This window comes from Vombatus ursinus, unplaced genomic scaffold (genome assembly GCF_900497805.2).
Source record: "Vombatus ursinus unplaced genomic scaffold, bare-nosed wombat genome assembly UNPS02014807.1, whole genome shotgun sequence".
NCBI classification, from domain to species: Eukaryota; Metazoa; Chordata; class Mammalia; order Diprotodontia; family Vombatidae; genus Vombatus; species Vombatus ursinus.
The window spans coordinates 51,652,409-51,675,342 of record NW_020954585.1 but is presented as its reverse complement, the minus strand read 5'-3'; the positions used below and the strand labels follow the sequence as shown (position 1 = coordinate 51,675,342).

At 38.5% G+C, this 22,934-nt stretch overlaps 1 protein-coding gene across 2 annotated transcripts in view; it reads right to left on the bottom strand.

The window, feature by feature from the left end:
* Window positions 1-22,934, bottom strand: part of MAD1L1 (mitotic arrest deficient 1 like 1) — an 844,071-nt gene that overhangs the window by 426,932 nt on the left and 394,205 nt on the right. For both annotated transcript variants that reach the window (XM_027875000.1, XM_027874999.1), the window contains one exon: window positions 12,677-12,811. In XM_027875000.1, coding sequence (XP_027730801.1) covers window positions 12,677-12,811 — 135 coding nt within the window. The remainder of the gene's footprint in view (window positions 1-12,676; window positions 12,812-22,934) is intronic.

Here is a 22,934-nt window from a genome sequence, read left to right as displayed (position 1 = left end):
CTATCTGAGAAGAACTGTTTGAAAAACTGGAAAGCAATTTGGACATATGCCTTCAAAAGTTATTAAATTATACATACGTTTTGGCCCAGCTTTAGCACCAATACTAGCCTATACCCAAAAGAGACCAAAGAGAAAGGAAAGATAAATATGAACAAGAATGTTTATGGTGTATTTTTTTGTCATAATAAATATATGGAAATCAAAGGGTGCCCATCAATTGGGGATTGGCTTAACAAATTGTATTTTATGAATTTCATGGAATATTGTTGTTTCAGAGAAATCTGGGAAGACTTGTATGAACGGATACAGAGTGAGGTACACAGAAACAGGGGAACAATTTAAGACTTAAGATCTCTGATGAATGTGATGACCAGCCATGACTCCAAAGGACTGAAAATGAATAATATCTAGAATTTATACAGCACTTTAATGCTTCCAAACCAATTTACAAGTATTATCTCATTCTATTCTCACAAACTCTTGAAGGTGTTATTATCTCCATTATAGAAATGTGGAAACTGAGAAAGACAGAGGTTAAATGACTTGCCCGGGGTCACATGGATAATAAATGTTTAAGGTAGAATCTGAACTCAGGTTTTCCTGAATCTGTATATTATGCCACCTACCTGCTTCTCCACATACTATCCATCTCTTCAAAAAGAGGAGATGGACTCAGGGTGCAGAATGAGATGTGTACCTTCTGATACAGCCAATGTGGGAACTTGTTTTGCTTCACTATGCATTTTTGTTACAAGGGTTTTGCTCTTCTTATTTTTCAATTGAGAAGGATTAATAGGATTCCCCTTTAGAAAAAAAAAAGACAGAGAGAGAGGGAGGGAAGAAAGGAGAGAGACAGAGAGACAGAGAGAAGAAATAAAAGGTCATAGAAGTATTTTTAATGCATAGAAGAGAACAGAAGGCCAGAAGGAAAAACAGAAAAGTTGGACATTTTTGAACATTAAGTGATAAAATTACTATATATAAAAGGAAAAACAAGTTATATGTAATAGAGATTCTCATGTGATCACCTTCTTCTATTCTATTTTGTATATGAAAATGCTTGTTTTATTTGGTACTTAAGTTCAGAACAAAAAATAAATTTGAACAAAAAATATGGGCAAAAAAATTAAACTGGAAAGAAGTTTCACAGAAATTAGATTTAGAACAAAATCTTATACTATATCAAGATACAGTATGTGATCAAAAGTTCTAAATGCATATGGGATCAGAATATTAATGATTATAAAAAGAGGCTCACATGACATACCTTTCACAACTATTTTTTTGTTTAAAAAAACTTTTTTTTTAAAGCAAACTAAGGGTTGGAGGTCATAAGAACAGATAAAATAATGATTCTGATGACACAAAATTGAAAATATTTTTTTACAGACTAAAAAGATAAGAATGCAAGTTGTTCATTAGGGGAAAAAAATTTGCATCTAGTACTTCTGATAATGATCTGCTATTTAGGATATAGGTACCTAACACAAATACATAGGACCAAATATCATTCCCCAATAGACAAGTGGTCAAAAGATATAAAGTTTTCAAAAAGGAAAAAGAAATAAGAAAAGGAAGAAAGAAAATAATAACCACATGAAAAACTGCTTGAAATAACTAATAGTAAAAAAAAAAAAGCAACTAAAACAATTCTGAAGTGTCACCTCAGACCCAGCAAAATGGGTTAAAAATTTAAAAATGGGTTGAAGATTAAAAAAAAGTACAGTCAATGCTGGAAGGGCGATAGAAAAGAATGCATATTAATCCATTATTGGTGAAGCTGTGAGAGCACCCATTCTGTAAATCAATTTGGAATTTTGATTAAAAAAGTGACTAAAATATCCAAACCTTCAATACTAGGCAATACCCAAAGGAGGCCAAAGATGGAAAGAAAGAGCTTACGTATCTATCAAAATATTTATAGCAGCACTTTTTGTAGTAGTAATGAAGTGGAAATGAAGGAGATTCCCTATTGATTGGGAAGGCTAAATAAACTGTGATACATGAATGTAATAAAATATTATTGTACTATAAGAAATTATGAATACAAAATTTTCTTCAGAGAATGAAAGGAAGACACATGATCTGAAGAAAACTGGTTAAAAAAATCTACAAAATAATCGCAACAATGTAAATGTAAAAAACAAAACCAAACTGAAATTAAATACTGTATAATCATGTTTATCAAGCATGATCCTGAAAAAGAGATGAAAAAATTCCATTTTCTTCCCTTCTTTCCACAGGTAGAGCGATATAAATATGGATCATGACATTTAATGTCAAAGTATTGGTTAGTTTTGCTGATTTTTTTATAACTTTATTAGTCAATGCTTAATACATGCTGGTTGAATGACTGATTAAATATTCCTGTGAGGTAAACAGTGTTAATATTACAATTTCTTCTCAAAAGCGAAGAAATCGAAGCTGAGAAGTTAAGTGAGGCGCATATTCTTTTACACTGTAAAAGCTGGGATCCAAATTCAATGCTTCCCCTGGCTCCCCATCACACCACAGTGTTAGACACATAATAGGAATTCAATAAATGCATTTAATCATCCCATTCTTTGTTCATAGAATGTGTTCCACTCCCAATCTATCCTAGTCTCTAGATATTAGAATCCCACTGATCACTTCAAAATTTAGCTCAATATCACCTATTCCATGAAGCCTTCCCTCACAAAAGACTGCCAATGAATCTCTCCAGTTGGAAATGATCTTCTTTCCTTTTTCCTCTCATAGCATTTATTACATTTACTTTCCACTATGAATAATGATTATTTATAAGTTCCATGAAGGTAATCACTCCACCTCCTTTCTATTCTTCTTTAGTACTGTGCACATAGAAGGTTCTTTGTTCTTTTGAAAAGGTAGAGCCTTTCCCCAAGACGGTGCCAAAGATGAAGAAGGAAGCAATGTCCTTCCTCCTCCAAGACAGAAGCCACGTCCAAGACCTTGAAGGCCAAGAAAGTGGTTTTGAAGGGCCACAAAAAGAAGACCTGACCCTCCCCCACCTTCCAGCAACCCAAGACAATAAGCCTTCAAAAGCAATTCCAAATACCCAAAGAAAAGTACCCCTAGGAGAAATGAGCTTGATCACTATGCCATCAAGTTTCACCTTGACCACTGAGTCTTCTATGAAGAACACTGAAGACAACAAAATCCTTGTCTTCATTGTGCCAAGGCCAACAAGCATCAGCTCAAGCAGGTGGTAAAGAAACTATATGATATTAATGTAGCCAAAGTCAACACAACGATACAGCATAATAGAGAAAAGAGGGCCTATGTTCAACTTGCTCTATATTGTGATGCTTTGAATGTTACCAACAAAATTGGAATCATCTAAACTGCATCCAAATAGTCTGCTTCTGCTTCACCTTCAATAAAAGTTTTTCAGAGAGACAAAGACAGAGACAGAGACAGAGAGAGAGAGAAAGAGAGACACAGAGACAGAGAGAGACAGAGAGTACAGAGGAAGATAAATTTCTTTCCTCAACAGAAGTTGGCCCCACCCAGCCACAAGAGAGATCTGGATAAGAGGTGACACTTTTCATTGGAGATTCCTATGAAAAAGGACCCAGCAAAAGAGACGTCTGCATTTTAGTCTTGCCTCTCTGTCAAGACTGTACCATATGTGACCTTGGATAAGACTTCCCCTTCAGAGACCTCTCTGCCCCAGGTTTCTAAGTTCCCTGGCTCCCACACTTTTAGGATTCTATGAAAAGAAGAGGGAAAACCACAGTTTTCCAGACAGAACATGCCCCAAACCCTCTCCATCACACCTGATGCCCTACAAGCCTGGCACATGTGAAAACTAAGACTAGAAGCTCACCCTGGTTTTCATTTGTATCTAACTGTGGCCCCTGTAGTAAACAAAAAACAAAAAAATCAAACCTCTTCTTCCCTGGGGAGTGTAGTGCTCTTCCCTCCCCACCTCTTCCCCCCAGTATTTCTAGCAGGTGAGAAAGTACTGATGCATTGTATCATTGATAAGAGGAAAGAAGAGATCATGCAGGGTTTATCTGCTGCCATCTGGTGGGCAGCAGGAACACTGCATCTCCAAGGAATGCTGGTGAGCATGGGGCCTGGCCTTCCCCCGCCCCCCAACCCAACCTTCTGGGAAAGACAACTCGGAATGCCCCGTCTCCAGGCACAGGCAGACCCATCCACATTAAAAGAGTTAGGCCCAAGTAGAATTTTCTGTCCTATTGTGGTAAACGGAAATGAACTGTAAACACACATTAGTTATCTCTTCTTCCCAAACGCAGTGCAGAAAATAACCCAATTCTAAAGTCTCTAAAGAAAGTCAGGGCCAATTCATCTTCCACTTCCTGCATTTTCACAACCAAGGCAAGTAGTGTTCAAGGGTCCATCAAGTCTCCCCAAAGGAATTGAGCTATTTGTTACTTTGGAGTGATTGCTCTTGAAATGCTACAACAGACAATTTTTAACTCTTTATAACAACGTCTTAAAAGGCACCACATAAAATAAGCATTGAAGCATCAAATTAGGATTTGAATAGGAAATAGGTTGTAGAAGAAATGCAAGTGTGAGAACGCAGGACAAAGAAAAATTAAAGGGCCATGACAAATAAGGAAAGGTTGAACAAACTTGTTTATGAATGTAATAGAATATTACTGTGCCATAAGAAACAACAAATACAAAGAATTCAGACTCCATATGGGTAGACATGAAATGGGAGGGACGGGGAGGAAGTCAAAATCAAAAGAACATACATAATTTTGGCAATAAAGTAAATTAAGAATTCAGGTTAAAAATGTTAACCAATGTTTGCTGCACATTTTCTTTCTTTGTGCTGGTGTAGCACCCCCACCTAGAAATCCCATTAAAGAAGGGCAGCTAGATGGCCATGCAGTGCTGGGTCTGGAGTCAGGAAGCCCAGAGTTCAAATTTGGCCTCAGACACTTACAAGCTATGTGACCTTGGGCAAGGCCTTAACCTCTGTCTAGGAGGCAGCTAGATGGCTGCGGAGACAAAGCGCTGGAGATAAGAAGGCCTGAGTTCAAATTTATCCTGAGACACTTACTAGCTGTGTGACCCTGGCCAAGCTGCTTAATCTGTCTGCTTTAATCCCCTGGAGAAGGAAATGGTAAACCACTCCAGTATCTTTGCCAAGAAAACCCCAAGGGCATGCTATGGTCCACTGGGTCATGAAGTGTCAGACATGACTGAATGATGGAACAAAGCATTCCCTACTAGAAACCCCATTAAAGAATTCCATTCAAATGCATGGTCTCCCCCTTAGTGCCTTCAAAATATGCATAAGTATTTTCTGGCTGCCCCCTAAAGACTAACACAGTATGGGCACATATATGATTTCACTTGCTTACAATTAGATATGACTCATCATTGAGTTAAGATTTCTCTGTCATCCTGTCCCCCCAAGGCTGCTATGTAGGAAAAGCTGATGACCTCAAAATGCTATACCAGGGTAGGAGAAGTGGTTTCTAGCTAGCCAGTCATGGGTCTTTTAGAGGCAGCCACTAGGAAGACAAGATGAATTTAGTCAGTTTTTGTAGAGTGAGGAAGGATATTTGCCTACCCTGGCATAATGTCAGAAAAGAGACCTTCGGAGGACCTCATCTCCCACATGGAACAAGGACTCAACTAATGAGGCTGACTTGCCTTGCCTTTCCTCAGTTTACTCATCTGTGAAATGAGTGTTTGTGACTAGAACTACCACTAGAATTGCTGAAAACTATAAAATTCTCTGTGTGACAAAGGCAAAGGCCTCAGGCTAGAGGTAGAAACACAAGTTCAAAGTGGCCAGATCCTCCTGTCCCTTCCATATACACCTTCTTCAGTGTGGCCAAGTGCTTTAATGAACCAACTTGGAAGCTCCTGGCTAATCTGCACGGCCCCTGTACTAACTGCCTAAGGCATTGTGGGAATTGAAAGTAAAATACTAGCAGCGACCTAAATATCAAAAGAGCCTGGGGGAATTTCCTCTAGAGGGGTTACCTAGACCACCTTTTGTGTGCCCTTGGGCCTGACTAAGAAAAGAGCCAAAGGCATTCACTATACATGTTGGCCAAGCCAGCATTCTAATAAAGTAACAATAACCCTTCTTTTGAGAAGGAAGGCATTTTGAAATGCCAAAAGACAACTTAAGCAGATGGCAGTGGAGAATCCCAATGCAGCTGCCCTACAACTTTGGAGGAAAAGAGGAACAGCAGCGAAGGACCTGGCATAGGATTCACAGTGATGCAGGAGTAGTTCCTGGAAGCTAGAGCTGGGATGGGTGTTCTAGTTGGAATGATAAAGATCTTGAGTTGCTTGGGAAGTGCTGGTACATACAGGAATCTGTATGAGAGTATTCCCTTCGTTATTTACTTGGCTATTCTGTCCCAGTGAAAAGTTGTGTTACTTGCTTTATGATTAGTAGAGAATGTACAGGATGGCTGAATGAACACAACAATGAAACACTCCATAACAAAACTGGCAAGGTGACAGGATGCCATGCTATCTATGATTTCAATATCATCACAGAAAAATGCCCTAATTTCAAATCACAGCAATTTTATTGATGACTCAAAACACTGTACTGCCATTATCCTGCAAGTGTGAGGAAATTCAAGAGCCACAAAAATAGGTCAAAAGCCAAATCATTTTCCTATGGAAAATATGCTAAATGTCACCTTGGCTTTAGAGACAAATGAACTAGGGAGGGATGGGGGGTGAGCAGTGAGATGGCAGTAGGGGGACTCAAATTTGCCTGACTACTGTGTAGCACAGAAGAGGTAAGGTGTGTGCGTGTAACATATCTGCTCTCTCAGGAGGAAACAGTTCTCTGACCGCTTCAGTGAGTGAGGAACTGATGCATTAAGTATCTCTGCATTACGTCTACAGATGACAACATTGCCTCTTGCCTCTAGTCTCAGCTGAGATGTTACTGTACATAACAGTATAGAGAAAAGAAAACTTTAGGGAAATATTCTGAGATAGTAGGAAAACTAGGAGTATTTAGACCTTTGGGGAAGAACAATCACTGAAACTCCAAAGTTTCCACTGATGTCACCAGAAACTTGTCATATCTAAGAAATGGACTAAGAGGCATGGTTTCTAGTCCAAGTTCTGCCATAGAATCTCCACATGACCTCGTTCAAGTCACTGGCCCTCTTTGGGACTCAGTTTTCTTATCTAAAAAATAAGGAATAAATTTCTAAAATCTATTTCAAATATAATGACATATATGGTCATCTATACCCACTGCAAAAAAGCCAGAGGTTGACATCAGTATGCCATCTTGAAAAAATAAGCATGCAATTTGAAAAATCACTTTAGGTAAGTTTGGTTTAAATATCATTTTCATCATAGTAACTCAGTCCTCTAACATTCCAAATATGACTGTATGAATAAGGCTCCTTCTTTCTATGTGAGCTAAAATAGAGGAGGGAAGAGAAATGAAGATGGGAGCGTGGAGGAGATGTTTGCAGCAAGGGGAGAAAATGTCAAAGGAAGAAGGAATGGTAACAGTGCCTTAGAAGAAGAAAAAATAAAGATGCAAAGATGACAGAAGAGAATAGTAAAAAGAGGCAGAGGAGACAAGCAAAGAAAGGCTAGGAGCCAACTGGATAAACATTTTTACTACCTTTGCATGTAAATTTTAAGAGTATTAAATACAGAAGGTGACACCTAAGCACCTCACTGCACAAAGATCCTCTTTTATGAGACCTGTTACAAGCCTCGGCAGTGTTGGTACTCTGAATCAGCAGGTGGACAACTCTTACAGCTGCAGCTAAGGTGATAATATTTGGTGAATGAGTTCTGAGGACACTGACAGAGTCCCTAATTCTCCTGGTGTGTGAAAAAATCGGAACATATGGTATTTGACGTGCCAAAACTGTCAGTCTCATAATTAACTGATAAGGGTACATATGGTAAGTACAGACAGTATAAATCTCTCAATGTAAAAAATGCTGGGGGCTATTGAAGGTGTCAGTGTGAATCTTCCCTGCAAATCTCTCTTCATTAATGTTTCATATGGAGCCAAATGCGTTGTAATAGAATAGCTATTAATGCACTTATATTTATGATGATTTCACTTTGTGCAGCTAGAGACAACCTTTCAAATCCTAAATTCAAAGTTAGAGTTCAGTAACCACAATGACTTCAGCTGTTTCTATGTTTTCCCCCTTTTACACAGACACTGTACCCCACAGAGGGATACTGAGGAAAATAAACTATCAAGGTAGTTCGGCACATTACCCACAAGGCTGATGACAAATATTCTACTGTCAAAATGAAAATCAGAAGTTGACTACAGGATCACAGCTTTTGACATGATCCAATTCACCTGGTTTCATCATGTGCTCCAATTCTCTTTCCTATTAAAACAAAGCTGAAAATATATAGTTTGTAATAAGGTATGACCTGAACTATGAGGAGGGCTTGGGTAGGGGCCCAAATCGTGGCACTCTTTTGAGCCCATCCTAGTCAGAACTTAGCCCAGTTAAAAGTGGCCCTATTTCCAAAAAGTTTATTCTGAGTAAGTGCCCAGCCCTGGGATATCACGAGCCCCATAAAAATGTTGTCTGGACTGTGCAACACCACTACTCTTCAGATGATGAGCAAGTAAGTGGGAATGAACTGAATTTTCAGCTCCTTGGGGCAGAGACACCGCCTTTGTTACTTCGAATCAGTCAGTCAGTTCTATCGCCCATTTATACAATACATTTTGTTAAATTGAATTGACAGATAATATAATGGCAAATTATCAATGCATAAAGATACATGGGGTGTCTTTATGGGTCTTAAAATTCTCCATCTAGTATTACAACAGAAAGGTCACTGGAGTTAGAACGATGGAGCCACGCAAAATTCCTCTTAAAAAAAAGTGGTTGAAAGCTGTTTAACCAAGAGTTATTTCATCCCAAGGTTTGGGAAATTCAAGATTCAAAGAGGCAAGATGATGAAAAAATTACAGTGAGATGAACTGGTAATTATATCAATAAGGTCATAATCCCACATTTAGAATAAATGGTAAAAAAAAAACAAAAAAAAACAGAAGCAAAGTAGGAAAAATATAAGGAGAAGTGAAGTATGAAGCAAGGGAGGGAAAAAAAAAACCCGAAACTGATTGCTGTCTCATCTTTCTGCAGAATTAGCCAATAATAAATGCACATAAGGCTATAAAGTATGAAGAACAAACACCTCTGATCACATATTAACAAGCCCAGTAATTCACTGCATCAGCACAAGCTGTCTGTGTTATCAACCCTTAGCCAGGCCCCAATTTCCCTTTTAGTCGCAAAATGAAGCATTTCAAAAAATTCAACATTTATTAAGTACCTATTATGTGCAGAAAACTGTCCATGATTTCTTCTGTTCCTCTTTAAGATAAGGCTGGATGATTTAACATCACTTTTGCAGCACACAAAAACACATCTCTCAAAATCACAGACTTCTTCACCTGTCTTCAAGACATGTGCCATCAAAAAAAGAGGCTCACATTTGAGAGGCAGCCAGATGCAGTGGAAAGAATACTCTTCTCTTGAGCCCCTGAAACACTGAAATCAACTTTCTCTCCATCATCAGACAACCTCTATGTCTTGATCTACAACTATCCTCCTGGAGAAGAGTAGAGCTAATTCTTGCGGTAGGATGGCAGAACAACAACACAGAAAAACTAAATCTGCACACTATCCTAAACATCCTAAACAGAACCATCACTTTTAGAATCTCTGGCTAAAAGAAAGACAGAGGAGGGAAAAGGAAAGATCAAAAGACTGAGATGAACCATTACTTGATCAGTTCAGGAACAACTTAGAACTTTCTACCCATCCTTTCCCCCATTTGCCTCAACAGAAAATCTTCATTCTCTATTGGCTTCCTGACCTTTTGCTGAAAACACACTCAGGTCTCTCTCACACTTAACAACCCCCCCCCCCCAAAAAAACATCTTTCACTGATCCTAACATGCTACTCTCTTTCCACCTTCTTCCCTTCTTCAAACATCTGGACAGAATAATCACTGTCTCCACTTCCATGGCCTCCCCAGCCCCTTGGCAAAGGGAGCTAACCACTCTACTGAAATGGCTTTCCTCAAGATCCTTACTGATCTATAAAGGTCTTTTTCAGTCACTATTATCCTTGACTTCCCTGAAGGATTGCACAGTGTGGACCACTCCTTCCTTCTTCTTCTTTTTTTTGGGGGGGGGGGTGTGTGTGTTGGGCAATGGGGTTAAGTCACTTGCCCAGGGTCACACAGCTAGTAAGTGTTATGTGTCTGGGGCCAGGTCCTCCTGAATCCAGGGCCAGTGCTCTGTCCACTAAGCCAACTAGCTGCCCCCACACCCCTTCCTTCTTGATACTGTCTTCTCCTTTGACCTCTGTGACACCAAACTTACCTAGTATCTTCTCTCTCCACTGTTGGTTCTCCTTTCCCCGCCACCCGTACCCCCGGACTATATATTGAATGTACCAGAAGGCCATGTCCCTTGACCTTCTGTGCTCTTCCTACACTCTCTTCTTTTGCAATCTCATCCTCTTCCAGGTTTCAGTAACTAATTACTTCCGAAAGTTAGTCAAATTTATATTTCCAAACCTGATACCTCCTCTAGTTTTAGACCTCCATTTCCAAATGTCTACTAGATATTTTCAGCTGGATATCCCAATAACATCTTAAATTCAAGATAACATTGACCTCACAGGTCTCATTACACGTCCAAAACTGAATGTATCATCTTCCCTCTCCCCAATCAATCCTGCCCTCCTCCCAACTCTCCTCTTTCTACTTAACATACCATCATTTCTCTCAGTTTCCAAAACTCAAACTGTCTAGGTCATTTTGGGGGGTTTTTTGGCTCTCATTTCCCACATTAAATCTGTTGCCAAGTCCTGTTGATTGTATTGATATTTCTTAAAGATGTCCCCTCCTTACTACTCCCACTTCTGCCACTCTGGTTCAGCAACACCATTTCCTATTACTGTCAGCTTCCTTCCAACTGCTATTGCTATAGGCTTCTGCTCCTAACTGGTCTACATTCCAAACTGCTTTTCACATTTGTCCAGCATAATTTTGCTTATTCACTGTTCTGAAAACATCACTTCCTTTCTCAAAAGTAGAAACTTGTTATCACAGCATTCAAGATCTCCTCCTTCATAGCACTGTTCCAACCTACTGAGACTAATCTCACATGACTCTTTCCCATGCTCTATATTCAAGCCAATTGGATTATTCCCTATCTCCTATTTTCATGATGGCCTCTCCCATCTCTACTTTTGCTACACTACCGTCCGCGCCAAGGACAGACTCTACTACCCACCCTCCCATTCCCATTTCTGCCTACTGAAATCTTGCCCCACCTTCAAGGTCCAATTCATGTCATCTACAATGGCTTATCTGATCACATCACTCAGAAATTATTTGTCCTTCCTCAATCCTTGAAAAGTACTTTCACAGACTCCCTCCTTTGCATTTATTGTATGTTATGTTAATAGTTATTTATGTACATGTCTTATTACTCCAGTTTGAGGATGAGAATTTTATCTTACTATAGCTTTGTGTAAAACAGTAGTTCAGTTGCATATACCTTGCACATAGTAGGCACTTAAATGTTTGTTAAATTTCACTGAATTAAAATAAAGCTATTTCTTATCCTGACTGCCATTCACACATTTGGAAGTATGGTCCTTCTCTTCAGCACTGCATCTACACTTTGCCCTATGAAGGACTGTCAATGCTATCTAGTACACCCTTGGCAATCTAGCTCCAGGGTCTGGCCAAAGATGTAGAGAAGTTAGACTCCCTATTCTTATGATTTCTCTATCATTTCACTTTTGTCAATCAATACCTTGACCAGAAGCTAGGTGAATACTGAGAGAAAAGAGAACATATGAAGCATTTTCAGTTTTGATAAGAAGTGTTGACAAGACATTGTATGACAAAGAGATATAAATTTATGAATTAAAAATTACCTTGATGCACTAATGTATTTTTATTCTAATAGCTTTAATTTTAATATTTTAATTTAATTTTAATAATTTAATAGATTTTATTCTAACAGTTTTAATTATAGTGCTTGTTTGTTGGAACAAAAACTTGTATACAAAATGGTCAACTGACTATGTTGAAATTTTGTATTATTATTAATATTGAATTATATATTGAAAGCAGTAAGAGTTTCTACAACACCAAACAAATCAGTTCTGAGCTTTTCCTGAGACAAAAGTTTAACAGCTCCAGCTTCTTCAGAGTTTATCAAAATTTAAAAGAAAAAAAAAGTAAAGTTTTTTTTTTTTTAAAAGATGGCAAATCTGACCCTTGCAGTAAAGAGAGGTAGTAAAGGACATTTCACACATATACTGAAAGGGGGATTGTTTCAAAACAGGACCAAATACTTCTAGAATGGAATGACTCCCCAAGCTCTCATGCTCAATTTATTTTCTTTCCAAACCTAGACACCATAGAGAAATGCCTGGTGTTCTTAACTGGACTTGATGCAGGATTCACTCACTGGCTAAATTATCTTCTCAGGTCATACTGAAAAAGAATTTGGGGCCTTTTAGAATACAAGACAAAGATATAAAATACAAAGTGCTTTTCAGTGGCAGTAAGTCTATCAACTATGCCAAGAACCAGGACAAATGGGTACAGTCATCCTTATTCATTGAAGAAGCCCATGTACAGTGTAGGCCAACTCTAAGGCTCACTTACCTCCATTTCAGCATAATTAGCATGCAAATTCTGCACCATCTCCTCATGGACTTGGAGGGCCAACTGGGGAGAATTCTCTAATGGGGACATATCATTTTCAAAGGAGTCCAAGATAGATCTCATTACGTCTCGCTCCTGTAGGCAGAGAAAAACAAATGGATTTGAATCCTATTACTGTCATTGTTAAAAGGCTGTTGTGGAACTATAAGAGATAAACTGGTGTGGTGGATAAAGTGCTGGATATGGAGTCAAGATGACCTGGATTTGACAGTTATAAGACTGGGGGAAGTTATTTAACTTCTCTGAACCTCAGGCAACCCTCTGAAGAAAGTACCTAGAATGCAGAGGCAAAACATTTGGAAAAGACCCTGGAGGAAAACATGGAAAGGACATTGCGGCAAAGTCCTAGGAAGAAAGTTTGGGCAGGAATGGTACAAAATGATCCCAAGGGAAGTGGATTTGGAAGTAAATAATACAAATGTCTAGAAAGAGCAGAAAATAGTGATCTATGTGAATAGGATTGACAATAAGAAGGTAGATTCTATCTAGTGCTTATCTTCCAAAGGGGTTGGAGAAATCCTTTCAAACCCCACCAGCCCTTTTGATTTATGGAATGATAGACCCCACCAATTAAAAGCAGTGATATCTGAAAAAACTGTGGTCCATACCAAATTTCTTTTGATTTCCTAAAGTTATTTGGAACATTCCATTCTTTCACTTGCAGTTTCTAAGAGCTATAATCAATATCAATGAAGAGCCAAAATATGACTATAGGAGAGGAAAACCCTTATCCCAAAATTATTGAGCCAATGAATCAGCAGTCAAGATATAGGGAGAACAAAACATAGGTTCAGAATTATGTACAAAAGGCCTTGGGAGCAAAAGAATAATTTCTACAGATGATATTCAGTGTACTCCCTGGAACCCTGTGCCTACATCTTCAACTATTTTCCATTTTCTACTCTCTTACTACTACTGCTATGAACAATACCACCAGAAGTCAAGACCAGAAGGAGCTAAGCCAGTCAGTTCTGCACTCCCTGAGACCACATATCCTCATATTCACCCTGGCTATTTTATATCCCGAGTGTGCATTTACCAAGCTAACTCTCTCCCCCTTTCCATTTCTTATTCTGAGAAATATAATAAGATCAACACTATTATTGCCTTTGAAAAAAGATGGGCCAATGAACTGCTACACTGTCACACTCACCTAGATAAAACTCCTTTCCATGGACACCACTCTCCCCAACATTTGAGGTCTCTCCCCCTTTTAGAAATTTAAATTCCCAAAGATCAGGGGCTATCTGGCTTTGGTATTTGTGAACTCAGTGCTTAGCACAGTGCTTAGTCCACAGTAAGCACTTAAATCCTTCATTCCTATGAAATGAGACTAAATTAACAAGTTATTAGCATAATCTGGAGCTGAAAGAAGAAATGAAGATATCAAAATGATCTACCACTTTCAAATAAGAGTGGAGGTAGGTTTTAAGTTACCCACACAGGTATAATTTTAAAAAGGAAGAACTGCAATAAAGGGCAAAGAACTTAAATATCCTGCTGCACTAAAAAATGCACTGAGACAGGGGCTGCAATATTAGAAAAAACATGGAGTGTCATGAACAAGTGTCGTGAGAGGTCTTCAAATTCTGGAAAGGTCCGCAAATGTTCACAAACAAATGAAAGTGGCAAATTATATAATTAAAAGGGTCCTCTGGTTTACCTGGATCCTTCATTTTAGAGCAGGTTATCCTAAGAGGAGCAATGTTTTTATCAGATCTTTGACAATAGCAAACGTATTAATTCATAAGCAATCCCTCCCTCAAGGTAAAAGTTCCTTCTCATACACAACAAAAGTTCACTGCAGGAAGGTATGACAAAAGTATGGGGAAAAAAAACATGAAAGTATGACAAAATCATCACTCTACTATCAGCCCTGTTCAATAGGCCATGCTGACTCACTCTTTCAACTGAGCTCACAAGTTGAAATCAAAAAGTTATCTTCACTCCTGCTATCAGAATCTTACAGTTGAGTCACTGATGAGGGCTTGAGACTTTTGAAGGTAATGGACTAGCGGTCCAAATCAAGCACCATTTCTTCTTATGACTGAAGATAAAGCTCACCATCAGGTCTGCAGTTCATTACAGCCTACAATACTTACAGGGCTAGCTACAACATCCCAAACCCTAGCAGAGGAAGAACAGGCCAGAGCAAATAAAACCAAAGCCTGGCACAATGGTGCCTCTGCCCACTGGGGAGCTCAACTCAGCACTTCGTACTGTCCTCCTCCAATAGGCACATCAAAGGAGAAGCAGGGCAATTCATCCTCACGTCCTCCCTAGGGCCTTCCCTCAACTTTCCACCCACCCACCACAAACACACCGGTCCTTGTTCTCCATCGTCACCTCCAAGCCTGTCCTTCATCCTGGATCCTTCAGCAAACTGTACTCCTTTGAAGTGCAATAAATTAAAACTTTCTACTTTATTCAGATCATGACAGGGGATGTACATAACACTCTTAAGTCCTCCTTCCACGCTCGAGGACTTCAGCACCTGGCTCACAAATTTTCTCTCCTCTTCAACTCCTGTTCAAATCCCAAGCAACTTCAACATCCATGTTGACAATCCTTTCAATTCCCTAACCTCCCAAATTCTCAGTTCCTTTCAATCCTTGGATCTCACCATTACCCACCATCCCACAACACTTTCTTAGGCCATTACCCCCGTTTTGGTTTTAGTGTCCTACCTCTCCAATTCTTACCCTACACTTAACCACTTCACCTTGACACTGTAATCTACCTTGATTCCCTTATCCCCTTACAGAGCAGTGATAGAAATCACCACTCATTCCTCGTAAAACCTCAGTTCTGGATTCACAGAACCATGCTGATTAAGTACATTATACATCTGGGTTACACAATGGGTTTGTATTACAGAAGGACAGTCCTTTTACTTTTCCATAAAGTTACTTCCCCTGTCTCATTCTCCCCAGAGATCATTCCAAAACCACTCCTCAAATCCTCCCATTCTGCTATTTGCTCATCTTATGATCTCACTTCTTATTTTACTGAGAAAATGGAGGTCATTCACCTTCTGTTCTCTTTCCTCCCCTTCTCTTTCTCCTCAAAATTCTTCTCTCTTAGTTAATCTCTATTGAGAAAGTCCTTTACTTAGCTAAGGACAACTTCTCTACATGTAGTATTGATGGCAACCCCTCAGATGTTTCCAAACCCCCCCCACAATCCATACCTAGCCCCTCATTGAATGTGTTCCCATGATACTATCCTGGGCACCCTTCTCTCCATTCCACCTTTCTTGGTAACCACACAAACTCCCATTAGTTTAATTATCATCCCTATAAAGATGACTCCCAGATCTATAAACCCAGCCCTATACTCTTCTGGGACAGCTAGGTGGTACAGTGGATAATGTGCTGAATCTAGAGTCAGAAAGACTCATCTTTCTGAGTACAAATCTGGCCTCAGACTAGCTGTGTGATCTGGGGTAAGTCACTTAATCCTTTTTGTCTCAGTTCCTCAATTGTAAAATCAGAAGGAAATGGCAAACCACTCCTGTATCTTTGCCAAGAAAACCTCAAATAGGGTCATGAAGAGTCAGACACAACTGAAAAACAAATGAACAACAGACTCTCCCCAGAGGTTTGGCCCTGCATCACCAATTGCCTATTGGATATTTCAAGATGGATATCCTGGAAATATCTCAAACTCAACCTTTCTGCTAAAACCCTCTCCTATTTCAAACTTCATGAATCCTGCTGAAGGCACCACCATTCTTCCAGTGTCCAAAGATCATAATCTGTATCCAATTTCTCTCTACTCACACAGACACTATGGTAGCTCAGACTTTCATCATCTCTTGCCTAAATTATTGTGACATCCTCTTAATTGCTAGCCCTACCTCATGTCCCTCCCCACTCTAGCTCATATTAAATAGTGTTGCCAAATCAACACTGTTGATTTTTTCTTAACATTAGAACTGATCACATCACTTTCCTACTTAATAATGTCCTATGGTGTCTCCTATTGCCTCTAGGATGAAATATTAACTCTGTTTGGTTTTTAAAGACCTTCACCATCTGACCCTAACTATCTTTACAGACCCATTGACATTACAGACCCAGTGAAATCCTACAATCTGCAACCCAGACAAATTGACCGTCTCTCCATTCCCTACATGTAACATGCCATCCCCCACACCTTAATACAATACCATTTATCCCTCCATCTTGGGGAATCATCTCTTCCTTCAAGACTCAGCTCACTCACGAGCTTCTATATGAAGTCTTTCCTGATTTTCTCAACTGTTAGTTATCTCCTTCTCAAAGTACTTCATAGGGTAAGACAGATTTCCATACTCTATTGAGTGTGTATGTTATTCCCTCCTTAACTCAAATCCTATGAGAATTAGATTCACTCATTCCCTCTCACCTTCCCCTGTTTCCCCTCCACTATAAGAGCCTTTTCTTTTGTTTTTTTTTTTGGTGAGATAATTTACCCCGTTCTACCTCTCCCTTTCTCCTTCTCCTTGTATAATCCTGTCTCACCCCTTAATTTTATTCTCTAGATATGACCCCTTCATCTTCAACTCACCCTGTGCCCTCTATCTATCTATCTATCTATCTATCTATCTATCTATCTACATACATACATATAATTTTTTCCCTTCCACTACCCTAATACTGACAAAGGTCTCATGAGTTACAAATATCATCTTTACATGCAGGAATGTAAACAGTTCAACCTTAATAAGTCTCTTATGATTTCTCTTTCCTGTTTACCTCTTCATGTTCCACTTGAGTCTTATATTGGAAAGTCAAATTTTCTATTCAGCTCTGGTCTTTTCATCAAGAATGCTTGAAAGTCTCCTATTTCACTGAATGACCATTTTTTTCCCTGAAGGATTATACTCAGTTTTGCTGGGTAGGTGATTCTTGGTTGTAATCCTATCTCCTTTGCCCTCCGGAATACTATATTCCATGCCCTGCAGTCTCTTACTGTAGAAGCAGCTAAATCTTGTGTTATCCTGATTGTGTTTTCATAATACTTGAATTGTTTCTTTCTGGCTGCTTGTAATATTTTCTCCTTGATCTGGGAACTCTGGAATTTGGCTACAATATTCCTAGGAGTTTTCCTTTGGAAGGAGGAGATTGGTGGGTTCTTCAATTTCTATTTTGCCCTCTGGTTCTAAAATATCCGGGCAGTTTTCCTTGATCATTTCTTGAAAGATGATGTCTAGCCTCTTTTTTTGATCATGGCTTTCAGATACTCCAATAATTTTTAAATTCTCTCTCCTGGATCTATTTTCCAGGTCAGTTCTTTTTCCAATGATATATTTCATATTGTCTTCTATTTTTTTTTTATTCTTTTGGTTTAGTTTTACAGTGTCTTGATTTCTCATAAAGTCACGAGCTTTCAATTGCTCTATTCTAATTTTTAAGGAAGTATTTTCTTCAGTAAACTTTTGGACTTCCTTTTCCACTTGGGCAATTTTGCTTTTTAGGGCATTCTTCTCTTCATGGGCTTTTTGGACCTCTTTTGCCATTTGGGTTAGGCTATTTTTTTAAGGTTTTATTTTCTTCAGTATTTTTTTGGGTCTGCTTTAGCAAGCTGTTGACTTGTTTTTCATGATTTTCTTGCATCACTCTCATTTCTCTTCCCAGTTTTTCCTCTACTTCTCTTACTTGCTTCTCAAAATCCCTTTTGAGCTCTTCCAAGGCCTGGGACTGATTCATACTTTTCTTGGAGGCTTTGGATGTAGGAGCTTTGATTGTGTAGTCTTCTTCTGGTTGTATGTTTTGATCTCCTTTGTCACCAAAGTAAGATAATATAATCTGCCTCTTTTTGCGCTGCTTACTCATGATCCCTGTCTTACCCTACAGGAAAATAGGAGGGGAAAGGGACAAGAGAGTAGGTGAATGATAGAGAGGAGGGGAAATTGGGAAAGGGAGTAATCAGAAGCAAATACTTCTGAGGAGGGACAGGGTCAAAAGAAAGAATAGAATAAATGGGGGAGGCAGGATAGGATTAAGGGAAATAGAGTTAATTTTTCACAGCATGTCTACTATGGAAATGTTTTGTACAACTGCACATATATAACCTATATTGAGTTGCTTGCCTTTTCAATAAGGATGGGAGAAAATTTGGAACCCAAAGTTTTAAAAACACATGTTTAAAAAAAAATGTTTTCACATGCAACTGGGAAATAAGAAATACATGAAATGGGGTACAGAAATCTATCCTGCCCTATAGTAAAGCAGAATGAGAAGGGGATAAGAGAAGGGGGGGAGAGATAGAAGGGAAGGCAGACTAGGGGAAGGGGTATTCAGAATGTATGCCATCTTGGGGTGGGGGAGGGGTGAGATGGGATTAAAAATTTGGAACTCAAAATCTTGTGGAAGTAAATGTTGAAAACTAAAAATAAATAAATTTATTAATAAAAACATTTTTTAAAAGTACCTAGTAGCCTATATGTCCTAATATTTATTCTGTATATATTTACATGTGTATTTGCTTTGTGAGAATAGGGGTTGTTTTATTCTTTGTCTGCATATCCCATGAAGCTAGGACAATGCCTGATACATAGTAGCTGCTTAATAAGTGTTTCTTGATCAACATTAGTCTTTCTAAGCTTCTTGGCTATGAATCAAATCTGCTTTAAGGGGTTGGTGGGAAAACAATATTAAACTATAATACAAATTCATGTCTTCATGAATACCATGTGGAGCTCACCTGCTTTCAATGGGGCCCCAAAGAATAACTGTACATTTTTCAATCTAGGCCATGGCTTTTTTTGCTCATTTCTATACACTTTCTCTAACTTCCCATCAGGGCAAGATCTGCAAGGGAAATGTTTTCCAATTGGCTTAGAATACCACATTTTCAAAGCAACTGTGAACTCTGGTTCCAGAGAAACTGTGCCCATAACATAATAGATTTTAGGTAACAAATAAGCTTAAAGTGCCAGTCCAAAGGCTAGCTATCTCCATCATCAACTTATTAAATCTACTACCCACAAAATGCTAAACCTTAATACAGCAACTATTTAAAACTCAATCCTTGCCTTCAAAGAACTAAGCTATCCCTCTAAGAAATAAGAGAGGCAAATATAGAGCCAAATTCCTGAGCTTTGTTTTCACAACTGCCACAATGTTAGAATATTAGCAAAGAAAGTGTGGGAAGAAGAGGCTGTGGTGAGTTATGGGAATGATGATAGAATCTATATTCCATTACTACTTAATGAGTAAACAGCTCCTACCCTCAAAAAGTTTTCTAGAAAAAAGATAAGAAAAAGCTGATCTAGTCTGGCTATAAACTCAGTAGGATAATTCACTTCACATCTCTGAGAAGCAGTTTCCTTAACTGTAAAACGAACAGATAAAATTAGATAGTCTCTAAGGAGTCTCTGAAGACTCTTCTGCCTCTAAAATTTTGATTCTAAGAAAACAGTAGAACATAGTCACCATCCTTAGAGAGTTAGAAAAAATTGTTCAACTATTCAACACCTTAGAAAATTATTCCCAAGCTTTGGGAAGTTCTGGGACATTCTATCATTATTTTTGTGATATACGCCTTTATCCCCTATACCTTTCTTAAAAAAAAAAAAGGCCAACCAAGGGCATATATTTCTTACATGTAAGTGAAGCAACTTCTTCTAGTTGGCAGAGTTCATGGAATTATCTTGAAAAAACCAGGAAGACCTTGAAACATCACAATCCAGATCTGGGAATTGCAAGTTTCAAATCTGAGGGCTACTGATTCATGTGGCTTGCTCCCATATCAGTGGACATGGAATTGTCACCTTACCATAAACTTTATAATGAGTTGATGGCAAAAAAATTCAATAAGTGAGAAATTAAAGTTACAAATCTAACTGAAACAAGTCACCTTCTATAGAAAATTTGTTCCTGGAGTAAGGTTTATCTAGTGTCATAATTTTATTGAATTCCTATATCTTCCTATTGACTTTTATAGTTTCAAGCTGGTTACCAGAGTTATCATTATTAGAGTCTCTATGTTGCTCAAAGGGCCAAAGGGGTTTTTCCTTTCATAAACAAGCTGTAATTGTCTCTTTTATTGATCAATAAATCTCTAAACTGCCTCACTTCACTAAAGTTCTTTTCTGTTAAGTCTTCAACACTACATGGCTTTCAAAGTAGAAAAATACTAAAGAGAAATAAAAATAAAATTTTCCTTCTCTTTTTTTCTTTTTAAGAGATCGTTTTGTCATTAACAACAAAAGACCAAGAAGTCTGCAGGATGACTTTGATAATGGCTTTCTAATGACAGATTCTAGTCACAGTGAAATCCCTTCCATTTCCACATGAGCAAATTTCAACTATTAATCTAAAAACAAACATGCAAGGCCTCACTTTCATTTTCTTTGCTCCTGCGCAGAGCAGCATCTAAGATTTGCTTGGGAAAGTACAAATCATAATAACATTTTCCATTCCATGCTTTTTCAATGGCATAGAAGCAACCCTACTCCTGGAGGTAAGACTCGCCTCTTGCTTAATTACCAGTGACTGAGAGAATGTTAATAGAATGTGTTACTTATGAGGAAATCAACCAGAGGATTGTGTAAGGGTATGCATCAGAATTAAATTAATCTAATTAGTGAGGAGAATGGAAAAAATAAAGTTAAGGCAGAAAAATATGTGGGACAGAGATGTTTAATAAAAAGACTTAGGTTGTATTATGGCACCATCCCTGTCTTTGGTATGATATTCTGTTCCAAAATGGAGCAGATCCCTATAAAAACATAGCCAAGCCACTGCCACTGAAAATGCCCCTATGTTAGGTTGGGAACTGGCTCGGGTAGCAGGGAGGCCCATATACAACCATCAGGTAAAATAATCTAAAGCCCCATTTTTTTTCCCTACCTATTCTTATAGATTGCATGCATTCCACTTAAGGGTCAATAGGATTACAAATTTATAACTGGAAGGGAACTCTGAAGTCAAATCCAACTCCCTCATTTCACAGGATGAGGAAACTAAGGCTCAGAGAGCATGTGCCCAGGGTCACACAATCAGTAAATGACTAAGGCTGATTCAAACTCAAGTCTTCTTAGCCTCACGTACTGTATGTATGTATTACCGTACCCTATCTCACATGCAGAGAAAATCTGCCTGGAGCAGACCTCTCTTCACTATGAAAACCTTACCTTCCTGATCCCACTTTCAGTTTGTTCTTCCTATGTCTCCAAAGTATGTATAATCCATTCCTAACTTTCCAATAGTCCTCCCTCAGGCACTTTTAGGATGACTTCAATTTAAAAATGTCTTAAAAGATAAATCTATAAAAGTGTAATGCATGTGTTGGCCTACACACACACACACACACATTTTTGACACAGAATTTGAGCACAGACTTTAATCAAAATGGCAGTCAAAAATTTTACTATGTGGTTCTATGATAAAAATGTAAATTTAAATAAATGAATGAATGAATAAAATTTTTAAAAATAGAAAGACAACAACCTTTTCTCAGAATTCTTTTCCTTTTTCATAAACTCCAATGTAGTCTCTAAGACACCCAAGGCCTAACAACATCCTAGAAGTCAGGAAAGATTGTGCTTTTTTTTTTTTAATCTAGAAAATTCTCTGTACAGTGTTATACTGCTCTGAAAGTGTTCAACTGCTCTGATTTTTATGATGAAGAATCCATTCTTATTTTCTGGAAACAAAGGTCACATTATATGAGATTCAGAATATAAACATACACTATGAGAGTTAGGAAAAAACATTTAAGATCATTCAACCCAACCCTTCATATTCAAGATGAGGAAACTAAATAAAGTCCAGAGAGGGGAAGGGATTTGCCCAAGGTCACACATCAGGTCTCCAAATTGTGCCCAGTCCACTGTCTTTCCACTACATCATGCACGAAATCAATACATTTAAGCATCATTTCTTCTCCCTCTCCTTGCTCTCCCATTTCCCTCCCACTCCTACTTGAAAGTGCCAATGAGTCATAAAATAGCTAAAGATGGATACAAAAGAAGGGGCCTGAATAATCCATCCTTGAAACAAGAACTGACTACATAACTTGCTATTTGGCAGATTCTCGTCTTCATCAGCATAAATTCAGAACCTGTTATGCGCAAGGTACAGTCAAGACGCCAGCAGGTGCTTAAACGTGCCAGAAATCAGAGATCGGTTTTGCACCTGAATGGCCACATGATGGAGTAAGGAGAAAGAGAGAATTGGAGTCATGAGACTGCCGTGCTAGTCCTAAT